The 22743-nt window shown below is 44.9% G+C and overlaps 1 protein-coding gene across 4 annotated transcripts in view; it reads right to left on the reverse strand.

Moving 5' to 3' along the window:
• Positions 1-484: 484 nt before the first annotated feature.
• Positions 485-22743, reverse strand: part of LOC134583097 (death-associated protein kinase 2-like) — a 64528-nt gene continuing 42269 nt past the window's right edge. For all 4 annotated transcript variants that reach the window (XM_063439871.1, XM_063439868.1, XM_063439870.1 and 1 more), the window contains 11 exons: positions 20180-20319; positions 12579-12800; positions 10956-11094; positions 8645-8774; positions 8272-8320; positions 4842-4868; positions 4270-4422; positions 3680-3725; positions 2846-2935; positions 2460-2543; positions 485-1388 (listed from right to left, as the gene is read on the reverse strand). In XM_063439871.1, the coding sequence (XP_063295941.1) occupies positions 1308-1388; positions 2460-2543; positions 2846-2935; positions 3680-3725; positions 4270-4422; positions 4842-4868; positions 8272-8320; positions 8645-8774; positions 10956-11094; positions 12579-12800; positions 20180-20241 (1083 nt within the window). In that variant the 5' untranslated portion in view covers positions 20242-20319 and the 3' untranslated portion in view covers positions 485-1307. The remainder of the gene's footprint in view (positions 1389-2459; positions 2544-2845; positions 2936-3679; positions 3726-4269; positions 4423-4841; positions 4869-8271; positions 8321-8644; positions 8775-10955; positions 11095-12578; positions 12801-20179; positions 20320-22743) is intronic.

Below are 22743 nucleotides of genomic sequence, written 5' to 3' on the forward strand. Positions count from 1 at the left end.
TACAACTGCACTCTTCCCATTGCAGCCAATGGGAACACAGCGTACAACTGCACTCTGCCCATTGCAGCCAATGGGAGCACAGAATAGAGGGGTTTGCAGCCTGGTCCCATGCAAGCAAGGATAATGGCCAAAAGGCTAAAATCAGATTTACCTCCGGTTTTGTACGGTCTATTTGAAGTTTTATGTGAGTGCTTGCCATTACATATGCCGACACATTGGAAATGTGGTCCAACAAACTAATAATTTATTAAACCCTTTGATATACATTTGCACCTGCAATGTGTAGGAAACTCGCCATCTGCAGTGCAAAGCAAAACCTAATCACCATAGTCACATTTTTTATATTTTGTGGAAACCCTTTGAAATGAGAACATTCATTTGCAACCTTTTATTTTTATTTTTTTATTTTTTTTAACTAGGAAAAATAAATGACCAACGAAGAAAATCTTTGCTTTTTAATAATGGAATATAAAATGGTTTGTGAATCTTGACCTCATATTTTGTTACCATAAAATATATCGCTCCCTGTCCTTTTATATTCTCCTTCGATATCCTGCGTGTGTATCCTCTCCGGATTGGTAAAAACCTGCCAGATATAGCAACCTCTTTATACTATTTGTCAACATGGTCTTAATAAAAGAAGGCATTACACACCGTCTCATTCATTTTAAGACTTTTAACTTTTTTTTTTTTTTAATACAACAAACTATTGAAAAGGGAATAAAACCTAAAATAATGAACAAAACAACCCCCCAAATAATATAAAATAAAATATTAGGTGGGTTACTGTTGCATCACTACATTCTGCAGCCAGTTTCCCGTATAAAAGAATCGATAATTAGTAAAGAAATGAAGAGAACGGTTTATGTGGCTCAGCTTGTAAAACAGAAATGGTCTGTGTAAAGTTTGGGATTGTGGAGTTTCACGTAGGAATAATATATATTGTTCTTGTGATAAAGTAAAAGCACTCAAAGATGGAACATCTCCAAATCAAGGCTGCTGTCCACCAAACAGGCTTTCAGGATCTCCCTGACAGCAAAGCGGAATTCCATGCAGCATGCTTGAACTGTTGGTCAATGATAAAAGTTTTTACATTCACATGCAAGGCTTGACGGCCCTGTGCGTCAGCTTCTGGAAGGCCCCATTGACGTGACGACCGGTGGCTCTCACTAGCTGATACTTCGTGCTCCCACGTCTCCTCATAGCCGTCTATGACCTTCGCCCTGTGGTTTAATGGGCAGCAGAACAGGCGAGTAGAGAGGCACTGCATGCGCGAGAACAGCATGTTGTTGGATGCTCACGTGAAGTCACGAGCAGCTGCTCAAACGCCTGCGTAAGAGTGCGACGGGCTTCGTCTTCTCATCCTCCTGGTCACTTTCACACTGCCGCTAAAAGGAGGGGGGGAGAGTTGACAAGTGACTAGATACATGTAAAGTAACATAAGCACACACAGATGTTTGGGGTTTTAGATAAGTAAAATGTTTGACGGGGTTAGATAAATATTAGGGTAGATGTCACACTCCGCTACCTGTTGCGGTCTACACTCTCTCAGTAGTGACTGTTTCATAATCTATTAGAATTCCATTGTATGGAACTGCTCATTTCAGAAAGCAAGGGACTCACGAGGCCATCAAAGAGCCGACTATTCGGAGTTTCGAGTCTCTGCGGCACTAACACCACAACCAAGATGGCCCCAAGAAATACCAGCTGTAAGTGCGCAACGTATCGCCTCCTGTCATTACATTACGCATTGTGCGAATAATATAGGGCTGAGTGGGTGAATGTCTCGTCACGCACATCAATAGGAGGAGTAATGCCATCTTCAGGTTTAGTATAGCTTTTCACTGGTACTTTTACCTACATAGGAACTCTCGGGCAGGTAAGGAGGTTGGGGGATCAGGGAGCAGCTCAGTGTGGGGGTGAACCTAGAGAAAGGGTTGTAAAGATGTGTAGTCAGTTTAGATTTAGCAAAAGATTTTTACAAAATTGGGGGAAGAGGTAAGAAATATTCATGCATATAGATTACATACTAGGACGGTTAGAGAAAGCGATTGCAATCTGGAATATTAATAAATTAATTCAGGCTATTAAGCCATGTCTCTGGGAGGCTGAAATAGGCTCTCAACGAGTAGGAGAAAAGGTTTCTGGGAGTTCTGCCTTATCAAAAAGGGGAGAGACTTCATCCACAAAAGCCCTACATTTTGATGGAACCACATTAGGAAGAAGATCCATCGGGTAAAAGTTGATTGATCCAATATTGTGGATTTATTTTACATAGCTAAACAAGAAAAGTAATCAAAACATGACCTCTCCCCGTGGCTAGAGAGTCTGCCGAAACTGATTATCTGCAAGCCGAACCCCAATGTCAGACAAATAATCAATCTACGGATTGATACGAACAGGGCTTATTATGCAGTCCTTCTAGTAATTATCATCATAACATCACAACATGCTCTTACCAGTTCCTCTTCATCTTTGCTGGGGTTACACAGCAACTTCATTCGGCAGAGTCGGTTACACGCAGACACCATATTGTATGACAGCTGGGAGATAAAGAAAGATATGTCATATGGCAGACACGTGGCAAGTACCCAGGATAGACTCCAAGCAGATATTCACAATAAATCCCAATAGAACCAAGTGTTCCCATAACGGGGTACCATGGGGGTGAACAATTTGGGGCTTCCCCAATACTGATGAATTCACAAAGTGCTCACATGTGGCTCCTGCTCGATCACAGGTTCTTGGCACAACGAGTAATATTCATTTATAAGGATATTGTTATTTAGTTGGTATTTTTTCCCTCCATTGATGAGCAGTGCAGTAAACTCTGTAACGTACTAACCTTCCATTTTCTCCGGGCGTTGAATTTTTTGAAGTTTTTCATGTTGATGGAGGATCGACTCCTGTTCATAGCTTGCTTTCTTGTCAATGGCTGAAAAGACGTAAAAAATTAATTAAAAAAAAATCAATAATCCAAAAAGCAATAATTCAGAATTTTGACCCTTTTTAATTTTTTATTTTGTGATGGTAAATCGGATACTACTTAGGACAGATTTTCTTTTTATATAATAATATTAAAGGATCATTATAGTGTCAGGAAAACAAACCTTTTTTGCTGGCACTGTCATCTTTGGGGGACCCCCGCCCGTGGTGCTGAAGGGGTTGAAGCCCCTTCAGCAGCTTACCTTAATCCAGCGCCGGGCTCCCTCGGCGCTGGAGACCTCTCCTCCCCCACCAACGTCAGCTCCCGAGCGGCTCATTTTAACAGTCCATAGGAAAGCATTATCAATGCATCACTACAAACCGCTGTGCCTACCCCTACCCTCTACGACATGGCAGACAATAACTCCGCATTGGTAAGTTAGCGGAAAGTCCGAACCCTCATCAGGGAGATAACATTATCACACAAAGTACACACACCAAGCATACCGCTAATGGATTCAAAAGAAAAATAGGAAGGCTCTAACTTCCGAAGCAATATTGACATTCCCTTACTGAATGATAAGGCAGAATAGTTCCAAAAGCCACCAATATGGCGATACGTCACTGGATTTCACTTCAGCCTTCCGATCACATATTGCAACCAATGACCTACTGCAATCCCACGCATTTCGAATAACAGACGTAAACAGAGTGGAAGATACATGTTATTTGATAGCAAGGATTAGTCGCTCACCTTGATCCACGGGTGAATGAGACATTCCACCGCCGTCAGCCGATCACTGCAACAAAGTCAAAATAAAGATAGCAATTAGCAAATAACACCGCTGATTGCAAAGCACCGTTACAGCAAGCTCCAGATAAGGCAGAATCATAAACATCTATCCAACTCCTCCTGTACAGGTCTCTACCATCTCTGCTCATCTATAAAAAAAAAACAGTCCTGATTACCTTCAAACTTCCTCTACCATCAGGATACGTCCCTCTGGTCTTTAGAACAGCAAAAGGATGGGGAAGAACTTGCAGAAGGATTTACTAAACTCTACAGGGTCCTCCCATTTCTCTAGGGACAGATTTATGGGACATTCTTTTATTATCAAGTAAGACTTTTGGACAGTAACACAAATCTCAAATGCCAGCACTGAGCTTTTATTAGATAATTTTTGGAAGGATAGTAATCCTGGATGTTACCACAGGATTAGGGAAGACCGATAAAGACATACTGAATTTAATACAATTTGTTTGACTAGACGTGAAACACCATAGCGACCCTGAAACGCTAGTCCGATCCCTGATGCTTTCCACCCCCGCGATAAGGATACACACCTGGGCTCTTTTAGCAGAAGTTGCCGTATGAAATCTTTGGCCATCTCGCTGGTGTCTTTGAAGAAACGGTCATCAAACTCATAGTTTCCCGTCACGACATTCGTTAGTGTCTCCGCGTCGGTCTCACCTTGGAAGGGAGATAAACCGCTGAGTCTGCAGTGAATAAAGGTGAAATGTAAGCAGACAATACAGCAGGACCCAATTAACTGCAACAAAATGGTGGATGTTTTCATCCTGGAGCAAGCTTCATTTTCAGAGACTTTACAGGAATCGAAGGCTTTCTCAATGATAGAAACCGTCTATCTAGCCATCACGATCAATTTAAAAAGAATGGCAAATATTTATAGGGGAAAAAATCGAAACATAAAAAAAATTTCGGCTGTACTTTCAACGCACTGTAGTAACGCAGGCCTACGCTTGTGGGAAGAGAGAACTGGCCAAGCTAAGCCCCGCTGCGGGCAACACCGTGATAAAATACAGCAATTTACTAAGTGTTTATAAACTGGAGAACACAAAACATTACACTGAATAGAGGAGAGTATTTTAATGAAAATTGGTGAAGAGTTACTCACAGGATGTAGGTGATCACACCGATACTCCTAGAACAGAAAAACACAAACGAATGAACAGAATGACAAATCTCATTGTGTAACACAGCTATATAGTATCCATGTACGGACCGGGCATTGTGTAACACAGCTATATAGTATCCATGTACAGACCGGGCATTGTGTAACACAGCTATATAGTATCCATGTACAGACCGGGCATTGTGTAACACAGCTATATAGTATCCATGTACGGACCTGGCATTGCTATATAGTATCCATGTACGGACCGGGCATTGTGTAACACAGCTATATAGTATCCATGTACGGACCGGGCATTGCGTAACACAGCTATATAGTATCCATGTACGGACCGGGCATTGCGTAACACAGCTATATAGTATCCATGTACGGACCGGGCATTGTGTAACACAGCTATATAGTATCCATGTACGGACCGGGCATTGCTATATAGTATCCATGTACGGACCGGGCATTGCGTAACACAGCTATATAGTATCCATGTACGGACCGGGCATTGTGTAACACAGCTATATAGTATCCATGTACTTACCGGGCATTGTGTAACACAGCTATATAGTATCCATGTACGGACCGGGCATTGCTATATAGTATCCATGTACGGACCGGGCATTGTGTAACACAGCTATATAGTATCCATGTACGGACCGGGCATTGCTATATAGTATCCATGTACAGACCGGGCATTGTGTAACACAGCTATATAGTATCCATGTACGGACTGGGCATTGTGTAACACAGCTATATAGTATCCATGTACAGACCGGGCATTGCTATATAATATCCCTGTACGGACCGGGCATTGTGTAACACAGCTATATAGTATCCATGTACAGACCGGGCATTGTGTAACACAGCTATATAGTATCCATGTACGGACCGGGCATTGTGTAACATTGCTATATAGTATCCATGTACGGACCGGGCATTGTGTAACACAGTTATATAGTATCCATGTATGGACCGGGCATTGTGTAACACAGCTATATAGTATCCATGTACGGACTGGGCATTGCTATATAGTATCCATGTACGGACCGGGCATTGTGTAACACAGCTATATAGTATCCATGTACGGACCGGGCATTGTGTAACACAGCTATATAGTATCCATGTATGGACCGGGCATTGAGTAACACAGCTATATAGTATCCATGTACAGACCGGGCATTGTGTAACACAGCTATATAGTATCCATGTACGGACCGGGCATTGCTATATAGTATCCATGTACGGACCGGGCATTGTGTAACACAGCTATATAGTATCCATGTACGGACCGGGCATTGCTATATAGTATCCATGTACGGACCGGGCATTGTGTAACACAGCTATATAGTATCCATGTACAGACCGGGCATTGTGTAACACAGCTATATAGTATCCATGTACAGACCGGGCATTGCTATATAGTATCCATGTACGGACCGGGCATTGCTATATAGTATCCATGTACGGACTGGGCATTGTGTAACACAGCTATATAGTATCCATGTACGGACCGGGCATTGCGTAACACAGCTATATAGTATCCATGTACGGACCGGGCATTGCGTAACACAGCTATATAGTATCAATGTACGGACCGGGCATTGCTATATAGTATCCATGTACGGGCCGGGCATTGTGTAACACAGCTATATAGTATCCATGTACGGACCGGGCATTGCTATATAGTATCCATGTACGGACCGGGCATTGCTATATAGTATCCATGTACGGACCGGGCATTGCGTAACACAGCTATATAGTATCCATGTACGGACCGGGCATTGTGTAACACAGCTATATAGTATCCATGTACTTACCGGGCATTGTGTAACACAGCTATATAGTATCCATGTACGGACTGGGCATTGTGTAACACAGCTATATAGTATCCATGTACGGACTGGGCATTGCTATATAATATCCCTGTACGGACCGGGCATTGTGTAACACAGCTATATAGTATCCATGTACGGACTGGGCATTGCTATATAGTATCCATGTACAGACCGGGCATTGCTATATAGTATCCATGTACGGACCGGGCATTGCGTAACACAGCTATATAGTATCCATGTACGGACTGGGCATTGCTAGTATCCATGTACGGACCGGGCATCCATGTACGGACCGGGCATCCATGTACGGACCGGGCATTGCGTAACACAGCTATATAGTATCCATGTATGGACTGGGCATTGCTATATAGTATCCATGTACGGACCGGGCATTGCTATATAGTATCCATGTACGGACTGGGCATTGCTATATAGTATCCATGTACGGACTGGGCATTGCTATATAGTATCCATGTACGGACTGGGCATTGCTATATAGTATCCATGTACGGACCGGGCATTGCTATATAGTATCCATGTACGGACCGGGTATTGCTATATAGTATCCATGTACGGACTGGGCATTGCTATATAGTATCCATGTACGGACCGGGCATTGCTATATAGTATCCATGTACGGACTGGGCATTGCTATATAGTATCCATGTACGGACTGGGCATTGCTATATAGTATCCATGTACGGACCGGGCATTGCTATATAGTATCCATGTACGGACTGGGCATTGCTATATAGTATCCATGTACAGACCGGGCATTGCTATATAGTATCCATGTACGGACCGGGCATTGCTATATAGTATCCATGTACGGACTGGGCATTGCTATATAGTATCCACGTACGGACCGGGCATTGCTATATAGTATCCATGTACGGACCGGGTATTGCTATATAGTATCCATGTACGGACTGGGCATTGCTATATAGTATCCATGTACGGACCGGGCATTGCTATATAGTATCCATGTACGGACCGGGCATTGCTATATAGTATCCATGTACGGACCGGGTATTGCTATATAGTATCCATGTACGGACTGGGCATTGCTATATAGTATCCATGTACGGACCGGGCATTGCTATATAGTATCCATGTACGGACTGGGCATTGCTATATAGTATCCACGTAAAGCACAATGCTGAATGACAATCTTGAAACAAAATAAACAGATACAAAAATTAAACTACAATTTTGTTTCCAGTATTTAACAAAATCCTCCTGGTCCCATGTAGCTGGCCCCTATTTGTGTTTAAACAATATAGCTCTTTCCTTTAACACACTTCTCATAATGATGTCAGACATTTTGCACAATCCCCAGGCAAGATACAAAAAAACTGTACTTAACAAAAGTTTGGAAACTCTGTTTAATGCCCCAATGATGGTGGACAATCAGCCGGGAGATCTGTAGGGGCAGCAGCGCAGCATTTTATTAGCCGATCAGAAATATAATGTTGAGCTGTGTCCTGCACTAGTGCCAATTTTCACCACGTGCCACTTTACAGGGATACAGGTAAGGATGTGAATTCATTACACAGATACGGAGCCAGGTCATCGGACGTACTTACCACATGTCTGTCGGGGATCCCAGCGGCTCATAGTTTATAACTTCGGGAGCTGCAGCAGAGAGAGACATGATGGTTTGTTAGTGAAGCTGTGTGACGTCACGGGACATGCTGTATGGGGGAAACATTCAGAGGAGCAAGATTGAACTTGTTTTAAACATTTAGCTGTGGGATCATTGCTGCATTCCTGGTTCGGAATCTGGACACGGAATCTGGACACGGCTCTACACACACAATCTGATAGCTTATTGGATTTTCACACAGTCCAGATATTTGTAATAACCCACAGTGAAGGAAGTGGGGGAGATGGAGAGCGGAGAGATCCACGCTTGGAACGCAATGAAAGACTGTAACCAGCTGTATAGAACATGCTTACCGATATACTGGGGGGTCCCACACAAGCTTTTAAATACGGCTCCGTCCTCAATCTTCTGGGCCAAGCCGAAATCAATGATCTTAACTTTGTGGTGTGGCGTATCTTTTTCTAGTAACATCATATTTTCAGGCTGAGAAGGGTGGAAAATAAAACAAGACATTTTATAAAATATATTTTTATGCATTTATTTCAGTGGGTCGTGGAAATTCACTATGCCGTCAGTCATTCTCATCAACCCTCTCCACGCTACCGATTCCTGCACCAGTTGTACGGCCAGTGTGAGAGGTAGCAAGGTGCATGCTGGGAGTTATTTTGTACGTGGTTTAAATGATGTCAAATCGGTTTTGTGTAGCAGGACGTGCTGACTTCATGCTGTCTTGCGGCTGCCATTGCTTTATTCCTGCTCGCATACTTTAACGTTTACTGACCAGGTGCATTCTAAAGAGTTTGATTTCAACGCGGCTTTCAGTGATACGGCAAATATCCAGCTTTTAAACACATTGCACATTCTATAATATTATAGGAACTATATTTCTCCATCACTGGGTGACTGTAAGATGGTGCACATCTTATTGTAACCAGCAGGTGGCAGCATACATTGTGAAATGGTAAATCTCCATGTGACTACAATAACCGAGCCGAGAACACCCAGCATCCTCAGCCTGGGATCACGTGTCTGGTTTAGGAAAAGACGATCACTGTCTCTTTAAATGTAATATGAAGCCACATATTGTGTCGGTATACAGAGAGCAACGCCAGCAGTAACAGCAGCTGGTTACAATTACCTACATATACAGGTAGGTAGCCTCAGGCACAAACACTGCCAGCTCCCTCTGTATCTTCACAATGGTTAATGAGCAGAGTGTGGGTCGGACGGGACCGAGCATGGACTCTAGAATACCCACCTACCTTCCAGCATACCCCCCTCTATAAAACCCACCTACCTTCAAGCATACCCCCTCTATAAAACCCACCTACCTTCCAGCATACCCCCCTCTATAAAACCCACCTACCTTCCAGCATACCCCCCTCTATAAAACCCACCTACCTTCCAGCATACCCCCCTCTATAAAACCCACCTACCTTCCAGCATACCCCCTCTATAAAACCCACCTACCTTCCAGCATACCCCCTCTATAAAACCCACCTACCTTCCAGCATACCCCCCTCTATAAAACCCACCTACCTTCCAGCATACCCCCCTCTAAAAAAACCACCTACCTTCCAGCATACCCCCCTCTATAAAACCCACCTACCTTCCAGCATACCCCCTCTATAAAACCCACCTACTTTCCAGCATACCCCCTCTATAAAACCCACCTACCTTCCAGCATACCCCCTCTATAAAACCCACCTACCTTCCAGCATACCCCCCCTCTATAAAACCCACCTACCTTCCAGCATACCCCCTCTAAAAAACCCACCTACCTTCCAGCATACCCCCTCTATAAAACCCACCTACCTTCCAGCATACCCCCTCTATAAAACCCACCTACCTTCCAGCATACCCCCCTCTATAAAACCCACCTACCTTCCAGCATACCCCCTCTATAAAACCCACCTACCTTCCAGCATACCCCTCTCTATAAAACCCACCTACCTTCCAGCATACCCCCTCTATAAAACCCACCTACCTTCCAGCATACCCCCTCTATAAAACCCACCTACCTTCCAGCATACCCCCCTCTATAAAACCCACCTACCTTCCAGCATACCCCCCTCTATAAAACCCACCTACCTTCCAGCATACCCCCCTCTATAAAACCCACCTACCTTCCAGCATACCCCCCTCTATAAAACCCACCTACCTTCCAGCATACCCCCCTCTATAAAACCCACCTACCTTCCAGCATACCCCCCTCTATAAAACCCACCTACCTTCCAGCATACCCCCTCTATAAAACCCACCTACCTTCCAGCATACCCCCCTCTATAAAACCCACCTACCTTCCAGCATACCCCCCTCTATAAAACCCACCTACCTTCCAGCATACCCCCTCTATAAAACCCACCTACCTTCCAGCATACCCCCTCTATAAAACCCACCTACCTTCCAGCATACCCCCTCTATAAAACCCACCTACCTTCCAGCATACCCCCTCTATAAAACCCACCTACCTTCCAGCATACCCACTCTATAAAACCTACCTTCCAGCATACCCCCCTCTATAAAACCCACCTACCTTCCAGCATACCCCCCTCTATAAAACCCACCTACCTTCCAGCATACCCCCCCTCTATAATACCAACCTTACAGCTAACCCCTGAGAGGTAAAGCTCGAGGAAGCTGCCTAACCCAGAGATGACCTACCTTTAGGTCAAAGTGCGCAATGTGACGGCTGTGCATGTAGGCGACTCCTCTCAGGATTTGCTCCAGAAATTCAATGGCTTCCTCTTCAGAAAGGGCCTCTTTCTCTGCTATAAAGTCAAAGAGTTCTCCACCTCGAATTCTGAGTAACAGAGGACACACATTAAGCAGAGTACCACCAGCAAGCATGGACCTACCTACAGCCAGTATCACGGCATCCTGCTACAATGAACACTACGTACAGAAACACCAGCATTCCGGAATCGCTCGTATTATACGGGTCCAATAACTGGCCGTAATAAAGGGCTAATGGGGCGATTCCAGCTACAATAAATTAAACCATAACCAGGATGTATAAAAATCAGCATTTATAGAATTCTTTTAATAGAGTAACACACTCACAGCATCGTCTGGGGAAACGTGACAGATTGCTCCTGTGTGAGTTACCCGTTTAACGGATTTTAAAGGAATTAAATATATGTTGATTTTTATACCTGTGGGCGAGAGGTTTTCATTAGTAGTGCAGGAAAAGCAGCATTTAGCAGAACGAGAAGCGCTGGGATCTGTTACACCTGAGGACAAGCATCTTAATGGACATTCCAGGCTCAGTGTCTGAAACTGGACACTTTGTGGTCAAAGGTTAGAAAGCCAAACCCTAGGCCATCAGTGTACTGGGGCAGGGCATTGAGACGTGATGGAATATCCAACATGCTTTTAAATATACCGCTATTTCAGTCAGGTACGATATGTTTCCCCGTAGATAGAATATGATCAGACCTTTTTTAGAGGGGAGGGGAGGGGAGGGGGGGGGGGAGAAAATGAAAAATTTAGGACACAAGAAAGACACTTAATCTGTCCTTAAATCCATCACTTTTTATACCTTTCTCATTTGAAATTGCTTCCATTACAAACTATTCTTCTTCTCAAATTCCGAGTAAATACGAGGCCACCCACCTCACACCCAGCTGTGTATACAGAAACAGGCATTCTTTTATTTTATCTCCGAGCGGGCCAAATGCAGACGAGAAATCTCAAACTACAGTTCTCCATTATTAGCCTTTGATTAGCACCTCGGAATGCACAGCTGGACCTTTATACCAGACTAGATACAAGTAAACAGCTTTTATCGCCCTATCCTCACACAGATCCGGCATAAAACATGTGCCAAAATTAATCCAAATTCATCTGTAGTCCATTAGGACTAATCTCAGCACTAACACGTTTGCATTGTGTTTGTAAATGTCACTTGGAGACAAGGCGGCTGAACGAGTCTTGCAGTCCTCACAAACTGGGTTAATAGTCTGGACTCTTCATGTCAAAGCAAATTCTGAACCATACGCTCTGTCACAAAGACTATACTGTATTCAAAGATCAATCCTTCACAAAATTATGGGTGATCACAATATGCGTCTGTCGACATATAAATGATAGTAAGAGATGATGGAGAGGAAAGAAACGGTAACAAAAAATGTTTACCCCTCTCCCCCCCAATCACGACCATATCCCCAGCAGCCCCATCCGGGGTTAAACCGTGCTGTACTAAGCAGAGATCCAGACAGGGCCAGGTCATGCCTCCTACACTAACTATTACCCACAGCGTGGTCTCCAGAAGTATTGGATACTCACAGCTCCAGAATTAGCACCATCTCGGCTCTGCTTGCGAAGACGTCGTGCAGCTTCATGATGTTGGGGTGTTCGAGCTGCTGCAGGATAAAGACTTCTCTCTCAACCTGCTCACGATCCAAACCGAGACGACTGCCTTTGCACTTGCGTGTCTTGATGAACTTGCCGGCATAGAAAGTCCCAGAACTCTTCTCTCTACATCTCTTCACCTCGCCAAAGTGGCCACTGTTGAAGGGGAAAGTTGAGAAGATTATGAAGATTATTTATCTATATAACTAATAGAACAGAAGAGTTGGACAGAATTATCGAACTTTCTTAATAAAATGCACCAATAGTGACATTCATTACTTACACTTTTAAATTGGATCTGCCAATATCATGAGATGTTTTATCAAAATCTACAACCAACTTTTCTCCATCGCCTGGTGTTCCGATTCACCCAGTTATTAAAGGACCACTCTAGGCACCCAGACCACTTCAGCTTAATGGTCCAGCTAGGGTTAACTAATTGTTTTATAAACATAGCAGTTTCAGAGAAACTGCTATGTTTATCAATTAGTTAAGCCTTCCCCTATTTCCTCTAGTGGCTGTCTCATTGACAGCCGCTAGAGGCGCTTGCGTGATTCTCACTGTGAAAATCACAGTGAGAGCACGCAAGCGTCCATAGGAAAGCATTATGAATGCTTTCCTATGTGACCGGCTGAATGCGCGCGCAGCTCTTGCCGCGTCTGCGCATTCAGCCGACGGGGAGGATCGGAGGCGGAGAGGAGGAGGAGAGCTCCCCGCCCAGCGCTGGAAAAAGGTAAGTTTTAACCCTTTTCCCCTTTCCAGAGCCAGGCGGGAGGGGGACCCTGAGGGTGGGGGCACCCTCAGGGCACTCTAGTGCCAGGAAAACGAGTATGCTTTCCTGGCACTAGAGTGGTCCTTTAAAACCGTGACCGCTCTAATAACTTGTCTTGTAATAACTCATCTTTAATGTGTTCTAGAACAGAACACATTCACTGAAACGGTTACTACTCCTGTGAGATACCCACAGCGACTGCCAAGCCCTATAGCCATACTGAGTAGTGGCACATCACAAATACATACAGCCAGCGCACACACACAAAGCATGTCTCAGTCTTTCACAGCTATTTAAAAAATCATCTGTCTCATGTATGGGGCCACAAGAAAATCTCCTTAAAAAGTTCAGCCTGACACCATCACTGTAAGTCTTAACACTTTGTAAGTGGGCAGACTCACCGGCTGACGGAACCCCACTCACCCGGCCACCTAGTCTTCAATGACACTGGGTTAATATTACCATCCTTTGCTTGTGGCTCCCCCTAGCTGCCCAGTATCATACACCACCCATTGTTAGGGTAAATGCTCTTGTAGAAAAAGTACTTGAGGTAAAGTGACAATTGGCACAAAAAAGATTCTATTTATAGAAAATAGAGGCTTTTAAGATGTTTTCGTTACTGACTCTTGGAAGGAGGCTGTGCTATTAATGTCCCCAAGATCCAAGATTAGGCAATCTAACAAGTCCTTCCAGATTTGCAGGTACTCCGTGAGCTCCAGAGTAATTCAATGAATAACCAGTTACTCAGCTAGCCTTGTGTATAGTCACCACAAAGCCTTTTTCAATTAAGAATAATCTCCCCTGGAGAACTGGTTGGGCAAGATAACCATTACTCAACAGAAACTGTAGTTCGTTAAAACGAATTCTCTGAATCGTACAAATGTGAATACACCTAGTCAGCATATATAAATAGAACCTTTATAATTATTATAATATTTAGATAGCGCCAACAAATTATGTAGCGCTGTACAATGGGTGGACTAACACACATGTAACTGTAACAAGTTTGACGCACAGTAACAGAGGGATTGAGGGCCTGCTCAGTGAGTTTACATGTTAGAGGGAGTGGGGTATAGTGACAGTAACAGAGGGATTGAGGGCCTGCTCAGTGAGTTTACATGCTAGAGGGAGTGGGGTATAGTGACACAGTAACAGAGGGATTGAGGGCCCTGCTCAGTGAGTTTACATGTTAGAGGGAGTGGGGTATAGTGACACAGTAACAGAGGGATTGAGGGCCTGCTCAGTGAGTTTACATGTTAGAGGGAGTGGGGTATAGTGACACAGTAACAGAGGGATTGAGGCCCTGCTCAGTGAGTTTACATGTTAGAGGGAGTGGGGTATAGTGACACAGTAACATAGGGATTGAGGCCCTGCTCAGTGAGTTTACATGCTAGAGGGAGTGGGGTATAGTGACACAGTAACAGAGGGATTGAGGGCCCCGCTCAGTGAGGTCACATGCTAGAGGGAGTGGGGTATAGTGACACAGTAACAGAGGGATTGAGGGCCCTGCTCAGTGAGTTTACATGTTAGAGGGAGTGGGGTATAGTGACACAGTAACAGAGGGATTGAGGGCCTGCTCAGTGAGTTTACATGTTAGAGGGAGTGGGGTATAGTGACACAGTAACAGAGGGATTGAGGGCATGCTCAGTGAGCTTACAGGTTAGAGGGAGTGGGGTTTAGTGACACAGTAACAGAGGGATTGAGAGCCCTGCTCAGTGAGCTTACATGTTAGAGGGAGTGGGGTAAAGTGACAGTAACAGAGGGATTGAGGCCCTGCTCAGTGACCTTACATGTTAGAGGGAGTGGGGTATAGTGACACAGTAACAGAGGGATTGAGGTCCCTGCTCAGTGAGTTTACATGTTAGAGGGAGTGGGGTATAGTGACACAGTAACAGAGGGATTGAGGGCCTGCTCAGTGAGTTTACATGTTAGAGGGAGTGGGGTATAGTGACACAGTAACAGAGGGATTGAGGGCATGCTCAGTGAGCTTACAGGTTAGAGGGAGTGGGGTTTAGTGACACAGTAACAGAGGGATTGAGAGCCCTGCTCAGTGAGCTTACATGTTAGAGGGAGTGGGGTAAAGTGACAGTAACAGAGGGATTGAGGCCCTGCTCAGTGACCTTACATGTTAGAGGGAGTGGGGTATAGTGACACAGTAACAGAGGGATTGAGGTCCCTGCTCAGTGAGTTTACATGTTAGAGGGAGTGGGGTATAGTGACACAGTAACAGAGGGATTGAGGGCCCTGCTCAGTGAGTTTACATGTTAGAGGGAGTAGGGTATAGTGACACCGTAACAGAGGGATTGAGGCCCTGCTCAGTGAGTTTACATGTTAGAGGGAGTGGGGTATAGTGACACAGTAACAGAGGGATTGAGGGCCCTGCTCAGTGAGTTACATGTTAGAGGGAGTGGGGTATAGTGACACAGTAACAGAGGGATTGAGGGCCCTGCTCAGTGAGTTTACATGTTAGAGGGAGTGGGGTATAGTGACAGTAACAGAGGGGTTGAGGGCCATGCTCAGTGAGTTTACATGTTAGAGGGAGTGGGGTATAGTGACACAGTAACAGAGGGATTGAGGGCCTGCTCAGTGAGTTTACATGTTAGAGGGAGTGGGGTATAGTGACACAGTAACAGAGGGATTGAGGGCCCTGCTCAGTGAGTTTACATGTTAGAGGGAGTGGGGTATAGTGACACAGTAACAGAGGGATTGAGGCCCTGCTCAGTGAGTTTACATGTTAGAGGGAGTGGGGTATAGTGACACAGTAACAGAGGGATTGAGGGCCCTGCTCAGTGAGTTTACATGTTAGAGGGAGTGGGGTATAGTGACACAGTAACAGAGGGATTGAGGGCCCTGCTCAGTGAGTTTACATGTTAGAGGGAGTGGGGTATAGTGACACAGTAACAGAGGGATTGAGGCCCTGCTCAGTGAGTTTACATGTTAGAGGGAGTGGGGTATAGTGACAGTAACAGAGGGATTGAGGGCCTGCTCAGTGAGTTTACATATTAGAGGGAGTGGGGTATAGTGACACAGTAACAGAGGGATTGAGGGCCCTGCTCAGTGAGTTTACATGTTAGAGGGAGTGGGGTATAGTGACACAGTAACAGAGGGATTGAGGGCCTGCTCAGTGAGTTTACATGTTAGAGGGAGTGGGGTATAGTGACAGTAACAGAGGGATTGAGGGCCCTTCTCTGTGAGTTTACATGCTAGAGGGATTGAGGTATAGTGACACAGTAACAGAGAGGTTGAGGGCCCTGCTCAGTGAGTTTACATGCTAGAGGGAGTGGGGTATAGTGACACAGTAACAGAGGGATTGAGGGCCTGCTCAGTGAGCTTACATGTTACAGGGAGTGGGGTATAGTGACACAGTAACAGAGGGATTGAGGGCCTGCTCAGTGAGTTTACATGCTATAGGGAGTGGGGTATAGTGACACTGTAACAGAGGGATTGAGGGCCCTGCTCAGTGAGTTTACATGCTAGAGGGAGTGTGGTATAGTGACACAGTAACAGAGGGATTGAGGGCCCTGCTCAGTGAGTTTACATGTTAGAGGGAGTGGGGTATAGTGACACAGTAACAGAGGGATTGAGAGTCCTGCTCAGTGAGTTTACATGTTAGAGGGAGTGGGGTATAGTGACACTGTAACAGAGGGATTGAGGGCCCTGCTCAGTGAGTTTACATGCTAGAGGGAGTGTGGTATAGTGACACAGTAACAGAGGGATTGAGGGCCCTGCTCAGTGAGTTTACATGTTAGAGGGAGTGGGGTATAGTGACAGTAACAAAGGGATTGAGGTCCTGCTCAGTGAGTTTACATGCTAGAGGGAGTGGGGTATAGTGACAGTAACAGAGGGATTGAGGGCCCTGCTCAGTGAGTTTACATGCTAGAGGGAGTGGGGTATAGTGACACAGTAACAGAGGGATTGAGGGCCTGCTCAGTGAGTTTACATGTTAGAGGGAGTGGGGTATAGTGACACAGTAACAGAGGGATTGAGGCCCTGCTCAGTGAGTTTACATGTTAGAGGGAGTGGGGTATAGTGACACAGTAACAGAGGGATTGAGGGCCCTGCTCAGTGAGTTTACATGTTAGAGGGAGTGGGGTATAGTGACAGTAACAGAGGGGTTGAGGGCCATGCTCAGTGAGTTTACATGTTAGAGGGAGTGGGGTATAGTGACACAGTAACAGAGGGATTGGGGGCCCTGCTCAGTGAGTTTACATGTTAGAGGGAGTGGGGTATAGTGACACAGTAACAGAGGGATTGAGGGCCTGCTCAGTGAGTTTACATGTTAGAGGGAGTGGGGTATAGTGACACAGTAACAGAGGGATTGAGGCCCTGCTCAGTGAGTTTACATGTTAGAGGGAGTGGGGTATAGTGACACAGTAACAGAGGGATTGAGGGCCCTGCTCAGTGAGTTTACATGTTAGAGGGAGTGGGGTATAGTGACACAGTAACAGAGGGATTGAGGGCCCTGCTCAGTGAGTTTACATGTTAGAGGGAGTGGGGTATAGTGACACAGTAACAGAGGGATTGAGGCCCTGCTCAGTGAGTTTACATGTTAGAGGGAGTGGGGTATAGTGACAGTAACAGAGGGATTGAGGGCCTGCTCAGTGAGTTTACATATTAGAGGGAGTGGGGTATAGTGACACAGTAACAGAGGGATTGAGGGCCCTGCTCAGTGAGTTTACATGTTAGAGGGAGTGGGGTATAGTGACACAGTAACAGAGGGATTGAGGGCCTGCTCAGTGAGTTTACATGTTAGAGGGAGTGGGGTATAGTGACAGTAACAGAGGGATTGAGGGCCCTTCTCTGTGAGTTTACATGCTAGAGGGATTGTGGTATAGTGACACAGTAACAGAGAGGTTGAGGGCCCTACTCAGTGAGTTTACATGCTAGAGGGAGTGGGGTATAGTGACACAGTAACAGAGGGATTGAGGGCCTGCTCAGTGAGCTTACATGTTACAGGGAGTGGGGTATAGTGACACAGTAACAGAGGGATTGAGGGCCTGCTCAGTGAGTTTACATGTTAGAGGGAGTGGGGTATAGTGACAGTAACAGAGGGATTGAGGGCCTGCTCAGTGAGTTTACATGCTATAGGGAGTGGGGTATAGTGACACTGTAACAGAGGGATTGAGGGCCCTGCTCAGTGAGTTTACATGCTAGAGGGAGTGTGGTATAGTGACACAGTAACAGAGGGATTGAGGGCCCTGCTCAGTGAGTTTACATGTTAGAGGGAGTTGGGTATAGTGACACAGTAACAGAGGGATTGAGAGTCCTGCTCAGTGAGTTTACATGTTAGAGGGAGTGGGGTATAGTGACACTGTAACAGAGGGATTGAGGGCCCTGCTCAGTGAGTTTACATGCTAGAGGGAGTGTGGTATAGTGACACAGTAACAGAGGGATTGAGGGCCCTGCTCAGTGAGTTTACATGTTAGAGGGAGTGGGGTATAGTGACAGTAACAAAGGGATTGAGGTCCTGCTCAGTGAGTTTACATGCTAGAGGGAGTGGGGTATAGTGACACAGTAACAGAGGGATTGAGGGCCCTGCTCAGTGAGTTTACATGCTAGAGGGAGTGTGGTATAGTGACACAGTAACAGAGGGATTGAGGGCCCTGCTCAGTGAGTTTACATGTTAGAGGGAGTGGGGTATAGTGACAGTAACAGAGGGATTGAGGTCCTGCTCAGTGAGTTTACATGCTAGAGGGAGTGGGGTATAGTGACACAGTAACAGAGGGATTGAGGTCCTGCTCAGTGAGATTACATGCTAAAGGGAGTGTGGTATAGTGACACAGTAACAGAGGGATTGAGGGTCCTGCTCAGTGAGTTTACATGTTAGAGGGAGTGGGGTATAGTGACACAGTAACAGAGGGATTGAGGCCCTGCTCAGTGAGTTTACATGCTAGAGGGAGTGGGGTATAGTGACAGTAACAGAGGGATTGAGGCCCTGCTCAGTGAATTTACATGCTAGAGGGAGTGGGGTATAGTGACACAGTAACAGAGGGATTGAGGGCCTGCTCAGTGAGTTTACATGCTAGAGGGAGTGGGGTATAGTGACACAGTAACAGAGGGATTGAGGCCATGCTCAGTGAGGTTACATGTTAGAGGGAGTGGGGTATAGTGACAGTAACAGAGGGATTGAGAGCCCTGCTCAGTGAGTTTACATGTTAGAGGGAGTGGGGTATAGTGACAGTAACAGAGGGATTGGGGGCCCTGCTCAGTGAGTTTACATGTTAGAGGGAGTGGGGTATAGTGACAGTAACAGAGGGATTGAGGGCCCTGCTCAGTGAGTTTACATGTTAGAGGGAGTGGGGTATAGTGACAGTAACAGAGGGATTGGGGGCCCTGCTCAGTGAGTTTACATGTTAGAGGGAGTGGGGTATAGTGACAGTAACAGAGGGATTGAGGGCCTGCTCAGTGAGTTTACATGTTAGAGGGAGTGGGGTATAGTGACACAGTAACAAGGGATTGAGAGCCCTGCTCAGTGAGTTTACATGCTAGAGGGAGTGGGGTATATATTACACCATTTAGGTTCTGTTATTTACTCTAGTTACCAGAGGTCCTGTGTGGGTGGACAAGGCTAACTCTTCACTTATAGGAGGTCCTAGAACCCCCAATATGTTAGGGGGGTGGCAATTCATACTTTAGGTAAAAAGTTCATTATCACCGAAAAGTAGCTTTGTGCCGCGGCAAAATAATGGATTAAGTGACATGTTATTTTCTATAAACCAGAATAATACACATTTATTATATCCAGAAAGGTTTGTGACCCGACCTGCCCAGTTTTTCCAGCAGTTCGTAGAGATCTTCCACATTCTCGTGCTTGAATGAAGTCATGTTTGGATTGAATACTTCGTCCTCTAAATTCAGTAGCTCCTCTTCTCCTTTACAACATCTGATATCATCCTGGGAAGACTTGGACAGAAAGCAGACATAAGCATTTATTAAACCGGAGCAAAGGCAGCTTTGATCACCAAATATCTTGCGTACAAACGGTCAACCTTAACAGAACCAACATTCTACATGATCGAAAAAACATTTAAAATCACACTGCCATAATCTATTCTATTCAATGCTAACCACGTGGCCGGGCTGTGGCGGTTGTAGCCGACATAAAATGTTACGTCCCGTGCCATGTTTTTACTAGTCTAAATGCATTGTTGTGCTTTTACTTATATAAAAGAAAAATGTAATTAAAATGTTAGAGATCATTTAAAATATCCATTTATGACAAATGCTTCGCTTATTCGGGAAGAGGGTGAAAGTAAAGTTCTTACAAGGTAATAAATGTCAGAAAAGGGAAGTCGATGTAAATATGGGAGAATTAAAGGTTTAGGAGGAACAGGAAGGAAATAGGAAATATACTAACAAAGCTACAGATGTAATAAAAACGAATACATTCTATGCAGGACACTGGCGAAAGGCACATCAAGTATGAAAAATACCCTTCTACGTCTGGTACAAGATTAGCCCACTTAAAGGAGAATTTAACTGGTTTTATTGTATTATTTTAAATGGCTATAGCTTAGTACTTCTCAACTCTGTCCATAAAGTCCCGTTCTCAATGTCCCCGGTGGAACAGAACAAGGAAATCCCCAAATTCTGCATTAACGAGGGTAAGGGCTGGGTTGGGAACCACTGGTCAAAATGTATGAACGGCTAACGTTTGTCACCTTAACAGGGTTATTCACCAATATGTGAATTCAAACTGGCCGAAGTGAAAAAATTCTTGAAGTCAGATACACTTTAATTTTCTAGGTACTCGGGCATTACATTTGAAATTCATTTTGATTTCCCACTTTGCTGCAAGTGTGGACTACAATTTACAATAAGGTTTTTGAACATCTTATGGACTCGTCCTCTAAACCGCCAGTCCATCAGTGCTCTAAACAATCATGGTTGGGACATCTCAGACACTTTATCACGTTTGGCCCCAACATATCCAATACTATCTGGACCTTTCCAGAAGGGTAAAGTTAATTTAGTGGATTACTCCTTTCTCTGCAGACGTTGCTTAGTCTCTCCTCATGTTGATTATACAAGCTGCGAAGGGTAAAAAGCCCAGCTCGCCTTCCAGCTTTGAGTTAGATCTATATATTCTAGTTACAAGCTTCCGATACCTTCTACAGGGGGTAAAACCCAATCTGGACATCTTCCTAGCTTCCGTTACCTTCTACTGGGGGTAAAACCCAATCTGGACATCTTACTAGCTTCCGATACCTTCTACTGGGGGTAAAACCCAATCTGGACATCTTCCTAGCTTCCGATACCTTCTACTGGGGGTAAAACCCAATCTGGACATCTTCCTAGCTTCCGCTACCTTCTACTGGGGGTAAAACCCAATCTGGACATCTTACTAGCTTCTGATACCGTCTACTGGGGGTAAAACCCAATCTGGACATCTTACTAGCTTCCGATATCTTCTATTGGGGGTAAAACCCAATCTGGACATTTCAGAGTTGCAGGAAGGCAGTAAACCTGTCTGGGGACAGTGTGCTTTATTTATATTTATAGGCGCTCAGTCTCCAACACAAAACGCCATTCAAAGCATGAGAATGGAATTAGAGTTTGAGATATTAAGGATGCCTGGGGGAAGGGGGGAGAGACCTCTTTTTCATACAATCTTTACGGAAGCATTCTTGCTGACTATGTAAACCTTTGTTGTGAAGTCTGATGTTTTGTAACTATTGACAAACCAACACTCCTCCGACCTACAGAACATCTACAAGAAGAATTCACAAATAACTAAATCGAGAAATGGGAAACAGCTGCCGAGTATTTTTGTACAAAATATGTTTATACGCCAAGGACAATAATATTTAGAGGTAATTATACTCCTTTATTAAAGAGGAAAAGGGGAAAAAAACAAAGTGTTTGACATGGACAGCCTGGCATTATCATGATAAATAGACAAAATAAATATATTGTTTATTTTCCATTAGGAGGGGGAAAAAAAACAAAATTAAACAAGGAGTCATCTTGTAAATTTATGTTAAGTAAAGCACAGTCTGCAGCGAGCCGTGCCAGAGGACGAGGATTTTCCTGGCAGGTTCCAATCGTCTGCGTTCTCCGAACCTGCTGGGTTTTAAAGTAGAATTAAAGGAAAGCAGGGCAGTGACGGCTATAAAAGGAGAATCGTCTCCTGCATGCAGGCAGCGCAAAGCAGAGATCACAGGGAATACTGATCAGGAAGCAGACTCTCATCATGTAAGGCAGCAAAGCTGGATTGTGGCAATTTCAAAGCTTTTAGATCAGCGGACAAGCAAGCAGCGGCAACCACAACCGTGACAGGAGAGCGTGCACAGATCGTAATGCAGTCTCCGGCCACTACAGAGAGGT

Source organism: Pelobates fuscus, chromosome 13 (genome assembly GCF_036172605.1).
Source record: "Pelobates fuscus isolate aPelFus1 chromosome 13, aPelFus1.pri, whole genome shotgun sequence".
Classification (NCBI taxonomy): Eukaryota; Metazoa; Chordata; class Amphibia; order Anura; family Pelobatidae; genus Pelobates; species Pelobates fuscus.